Here is a 6406-nt window from a genome sequence, read left to right as displayed (position 1 = left end):
TGAAGTCCATGAACCGCATACATACATACTTGTCCTTCAGCTGCTCGCCATCCATGTGCGAGAGGGCGGCGTGGAGAGCCATCGGTGGATCTGTTTTTTAAGATCTGTTTTTGGGGCTTTTTATGCCTTTATTTGATAGGATAGTAGACTGACAGGAAATGTGGAGAGAGACGAGGAGTGACACGTGGCAAAGGTCGTCCGGAGTTTGACAAAAATCGGCCTCATGTTGGCGCTATAAAAGGCCCATGTGAAAACTGTGGAGCAGAGGTTTTGAATTGTCATCCAGAGAGTGTGTGCACAGTTTGGCAGAGAACAAGCCAACGGCGCCGGAGATTAGCTGGTAACAGACGGACGCATGGACACACACACGCGGATGGACACACGGATGGACACACGGACAGACGGACGGACAGGGGCGAAAACATAGTCTCTCCCATGCCTTTCAGCTGGTGGAGATAATGATGCACGTGATATACAAGGCCAGGTCAGGTCTTGCTCCGTCTTAGATCTCTGATCTGCTCTCCCCTGTGCAAACACGCTGTCTGAGATCCTCAGGCAAAGCACTTCTAGAGACCAAAGGAGATCTGACTTTTAGTACCAGAGCTTGCAACAATTTGAAATGCACTGCCCTTGGAGATCAATGCTTTCTGAACTGGTCTGGTTACTTAAAATGCACTTTTATAGGTTAGCCTTCAGTGCTAACTCCTACTAATTTCAGTCTATCATGTTGACTGTTGAATGTCACTTGTTGCTTCTTGTTTTTTGTTGCTTTGTGTACCCTGCCTTATCAATAATAATATGATTGGCTTATTATAAGTAGAAGCTTCCCAAGCAATGGTGGAAATCTATGTAATATGTATTGATCAGAATCACAAGTTAACAGGTGTAAAGAAGTGGTTGAAATCCGTCTTTGTCTTTCCATTGTTTTTGTTGTTTTCAGAAAGAGAAAGAAAAGAAGAGGGGGGATAAGGGAGAGATGCACTTTCAATTTCATTTCTTGGTTTTCTCAATTAAATCAAAACTGATTCAGTTGAATCAAAAGCAAAACCTAGCCTATATAAAAGGAATGAGAGACTCACTTTCCAGTAGGGTAACATTCCTTATGAACGCCTGCAGACAATGTTTTGAAATGTTTTGATCAGCACTCATAGTTTTACTACAAGAGTGTATCGCTATATAATATCAGTTTACATCATGTTACATAGTTTCCACTAAGCATATACTATCCAGACAGCACACTCTTCTACTGATGCAGGCTGTGTGTGTGTGTGTGTGTGTGTGTGTGTGTGTGTGTGTGTGTGTGTGTGTGTGTGTGTGTGTGTGTGTGTGTGTGTGTGTGTGTGTGTGTGCCTGAGTGCGTGCACACGCGCATGAGAGACAGAGTGCTTACATTTTTTTTAATGAAGATTTCACTTAATGTGACCTAACAATGCCAGTTAATCTCAAATGATGTCCAGCAACACTGGTAGTAGTCTATATGTAAAATGATAAGCAGACATGATGAGCTATATCATCTGACATTCTGTATACAGTAGTATAAGATGAATAGGGTCCAGATTTAGGCTCATGGTTAGGCTAATAGCAGTGAAATGAAGGATGAGCAAGAAATAGCAGTTGCTATAGTTGCTGCTGCTGCTACTGCTGCTGCTGCTACTACTAATACTAGACGCCTCAGGGTGACATGCGACCTCACCCTAAAGGCAGAAGTTGCGCCAATTCTTGGCCATTTTGCCAGTGATGTAGCCTGACACTCAGCCTGAATTGACATTTCGTTTCACTCAAACAAAATTGTAAAGGGGTGTGGCTAGCGATTCAGGGTCTGAACCAGGCTACCAGTGATGTATATTGGACCAGTTACCCATATATCGAGACCCCTGGTACCCATATATGGAGATCCATGTACTGTAGCCTATATGGAGATATGCTGTGAGAGCCCAAACATTGCTTACTCAGTTATTCGTTATGTGAAAGTCCTATGATGTCTATGACATCTGACATCATACCATTTTATGCCCATACATGGAGATCCCTGTCTGTAGAACCAGCCATAAGTGTGGTATGTGGCCAATGTGGCCTCCATATATGATCATTCCCATATGACGTCCTGTTATATATGGGCTTAATATTGATGACATCAGGGAACTCCGTATATGGGCACAAAAGGGATTCTGTTAGTGTGACATCTGACTGGGCACTTTAATGAAGTGGGCCCAAGGAGAACTGAGCACTCTTATGAAGCGGGCCATTGGGAGACTGGGCCTTTTAATAAGTCTGTCAGAGCCAAGGGCGATTACAGTATCAGACGTTTAATGAACTCATCGCCTGAGCTAATGGATGACAATTAACACGTTACAATACATTTAAGGAGAGTAAGAAAATCAAAGTGTCTGAAAACTAAATTGTACTGATGGGAAACGTTTAATGGATGTGAACTGATCCATTCCATTTACAAGGAGAGAAAATTAAGCAGTAAGTATAGCCTTGGGAAACAACGGTTCCTGAGCCTCGTGGCCCATAGGAGCCTATATATCCTGTTCCTTTAATAGCGTGAGGTAGCTTGATGTAGGCTACAGTACACCCCCTGGACATGATGCTATTGACTTACCCCCACGTCCAACCCTTGATGCTGAGTGCCAAGCAGTGAGTGGAGGTATTGAGTACCATCCTTATAGTCTTTGGTATGACACATCCAGGGATTGAACCCTGACACTCTAACCACAAGGCCACTAGGCTGGTAGACTAGAGATCAAACGAAAGGGTATTGAGTATCAAAACAAAACTGAAAAGAATATTTATATAGGACAGCCGACCACGCCTGAAACACATAGGTTATTAAGTCTCAGACAGAAAATCATATCTTTGGGGCTTTTGGACATGCTATTAAAACTAGACCAGGTCAACCTGGTTGTGCCAGACCCCCTGTCTGTCATCATCATTTATGACATCATGCCTTTTGTAGGCATGTCATCATCATGTCATCATCATATATACCCTTTATATAGAAAACCCGGACCGACATTTGCTTATGTAGGCCTACCCATTTCATGGGTCTGGCAAACAATGGACAGAATGAAAATGAAAGTAACTAAAAGGAGAGATAGTGAGTTATATAAATGAAAACTCAAATTACATATAGCATAAAGCATAAATTATTTTTCCAAATGTGCAAATCAAATCAGTGCAAGTCTGTCTGTCAACAGTCTGTTAATAATAGTAGTGTTGTAGCCCATTCTTAAGTTGACACATCTGTTGTAGGCTAACAGTAAATGTTATACACTGGATGCTAACAATGATCTCATTGTTCAGTTCAATACTTTATAAACGTTAAGGATGTCCATAATTACAACACCAGAGGCAGTGCCACAGATCACGTTCAACCCAGAGTCAACTCAAAGAAAGGGTCGAAACTCGTTCTTCTGCTATACCACAAAATGTGGAATGCCTTACCAAAGGCCATAAAGGAGTGTGGATCACTAGCATCCTTTAAAATTGCCCTGAAAAACCACTTACAGGCAGCAGCCGTTCGCAACTGGTAAAAAACCTAGCCCAACCCTACCCTCCCTGCCCCTTCCTTGTATATACTTGTATACTTGTATATTCCTTGTATATACTTACTGTTTGTTTAGATTTACTGTATATTCCTTGTATATACTTACTGTTTGTTTAGATTTACTGTTTTCTTTTCTTTTTTTCCCCCCTTTTCTTTACATATCTACTGCATAGTACTGTGTTCTATTGTCTGTCATTCAATGTTATATGAGATACTTAAATGGTTTCCTGTTGAAATAAGCTTAGTCTTTTCATGGATCTCCTTTTAGTAGACCTTGTACCAGTGAACTGTGCCGTCATGAATCTGTACATTTTCCTATGCAAACTTCTAATAAAGCCTTCAATCAATCAATCAAAAAATCAGTGATTAGAAATGGGGTTTAAATGTAAAACAGGCCCGAATGAGTGATAAGAAATTGGGTTTAAAAATTAAATTGTAAAAGGGAATAAAACTGTCCTCTTCAGACATAATTCATTATTATCCTTGGGGCTTTGGTGCTTTATTCAATAGCCTGTTATTCATCACTGGTTTTGAGGAAAAGCTTGTCACAAATTCCGGCCATTTATTCTGGAATTTCCGAGATTGTGGTGTGCCAGAGGCAGTGGTGTAAAGTAACTAAGTAATTACTCAAGTATGTAGTGTAGGCTACTACACTTTTGAGTTTTAGTATTTTTCTCAAGTAGCCTACGTTTTAAATTCCAGACTTTTACTTTGTAACATTATTTCTATATTGCAGTATTTGATACTTTTACAATGTGAATACTTTTTTTCCACCACTGTACTCTTCCCAGAAGTTCCCACTCAGTTCATAGGTTCAGACGAAGACTACATTACCCACAACAACGCGCGCGGCTAAACTCAACTCGCCGCACCTTCATCGGGTGGAGCTTGGCGAACGTGGGAAACGTTGTGAGGCTGCTGCTCTGCTGCCACTGCTGCTGTGGAGAGGAGTGAACATTGTTTTACAGGGAGGAGGCGAAGCGACCTGTGTGCAGCGTATACAGTGAAGCAGAAAACTCAACTTACTTTTTTTTCTCTCCCCCGGTTCCGTTGCCGTCGCATTTTATATTTCGAGTGACCGTGGACGGGGGGGACCACCACCACCACTCGCCTGGCATGCGACACACGATTTTGACGAGTCACAGCAACAGGGCATCGTTCAGAATGTCACGGACTAATATCTCCAGCGGGAAGCGCGACTCGTAAAGACCGCAACGCGGAAAAGACTCAGCGGGGAGAAGAATGCGAATGGTCGGAAGAGAACGAAGTGAAGCAAAATGTAGCGTCGCTGCGGCATTCCACATAGCTAGAACTAACGGTAGAGTAGAGAACAGATAGCCTCGGCGCTAGAGCGAGTTCACTAACAAGACGTGTTGAAGTTGTAGGGTCGGCTTTGAAAGGGAAGAGTTCGTCGGCATTCGTCAAATCAAAGAAGATAAGAGGGAAGATGCTCCGGAGAAGACTGACCCGTTTGGTATGAACACTTACGTCTACACACTCAATTCTAATTCAAAGGAGCTTTATTGGCATGAGAAAACATACGTTTACATTGCCAAAGCAAGTGTCAAAATGAAAACTGTTGAAAAAGGGGAACCTATATACAGTTGGAGGGGGTGCAGCATTGTGTAAACAGAGCTATGTCACATTTTGTCGTTATATATACATGTTATACAGTGTATAAACACTCACACATGGCTAGCTGCTGGTGGTGGTGGGCAGCTAGCTCTCAAATCCTGTGTCCTGGAAAATACAGTGGGTTTCTCTACACTACACCAGGACGAACAGGAAATGTGCTGGTTTTTCTCCACAGTCCACCCCCCTGTCAGCCACCAACGTTACCTTGGAACTATTATTCCCTGTTCATGCCAGTCATACCAGCACAGCAGATAGTTAATTGCTTGTAGCTGCAATTCAAATTCCAGAGGAACAACTTTACTTCACTAAATGATGATTTGTTGAATCAATTGCACAGACATGATAGCTATGACCGCCCACCTGTATACTAGGGACAGTGCAGCTCAGTAGGTGCATCATTGCTGGTATGGTGTTATAACACACTTGTAAGTGTGAAAGCAGCCACTAAGTGGCACTTGTTTTTTTTTACATGGCACAAAATAGATACAGAAATAATTTTTCCTAGTCCCTGCATTGCAACATTCCCAAGTCTAACCACATGTTTTGTTGAGCGTAAAATATTCAATTTTTATTAGAAATTACCTGGCTGGCATCACGTTTCCTGACTCATCAGTTAATTTCATTCTCCTCCATCATTTATTATGTATATATATTTTTTAATAGAAATTAAATCATGGGTACTTGAATCTGGGATCCGTTTCCATACGGACAGTCACAATCCCATGTTTATGAATGTTGAACCACCTTTACTGCCTTTTTTATAGTTGTATGCTCCAATAACCTGTTGTCTCTAGCAGGCCGACTATCCCACAGCCAACGTGAGCAGTATAGATACCGACAGTGAATGAGGGGGAAGCAATATAATAATTATACCGCCTGACCCTCTTACCGGCCTCTCTCCAAGTGTTGCCGGGTCAGCGTATTTTCCAGCCTCAGGAGTGGTTTGCTCCTGTAATTTCTCTTTTGGTGTGAGCAGTAAATAATATTTTGTGTGGAGCAGCCAGCCACACTGTCATTGATGCACATTGTGCCGTTATCTCAGGCCTCTTTGCCTCACATTTCACGCCACCTTCCCCTTAGCCCATGGGAGGTACAGTATATGCATCATGCAGCGAGAGAGAGAGAGAGAGGGAGACTGCTCATACCAAAGGCACAGAAAGAGGCTGCATCTGCCCCACTTGATTCTCCCGCTACGATGCACAGTGTGCCACTATGCCCGAG

At 42.4% G+C, this 6406-nt stretch overlaps 1 protein-coding gene across 1 annotated transcript in view; it reads left to right on the top strand.

Moving 5' to 3' along the window:
* Positions 1 to 4942: 4942 nt before the first annotated feature.
* atp11c (ATPase phospholipid transporting 11C (ATP11C blood group)) overlaps positions 4943 to 6406 on the top strand; it is a 70477-nt gene continuing 69013 nt past the window's right edge. The window contains exon 1 of the mRNA XM_080746411.1: positions 4943 to 5024. Coding sequence (XP_080602537.1) covers positions 4998 to 5024 — 27 coding nt within the window. The 5' untranslated portion in view covers positions 4943 to 4997. The remainder of the gene's footprint in view (positions 5025 to 6406) is intronic.

Source organism: Nannobrachium achirus (assembly GCF_963921795.1).
Source record: "Nannobrachium achirus genome assembly, chromosome: 17".
Lineage (NCBI taxonomy): Eukaryota > Metazoa > Chordata > Actinopteri > Myctophiformes > Myctophidae > Nannobrachium > Nannobrachium achirus.
Note: the sequence above shows the minus strand (reverse complement) of the source record. Positions and strands in the feature narration are given on the sequence as shown.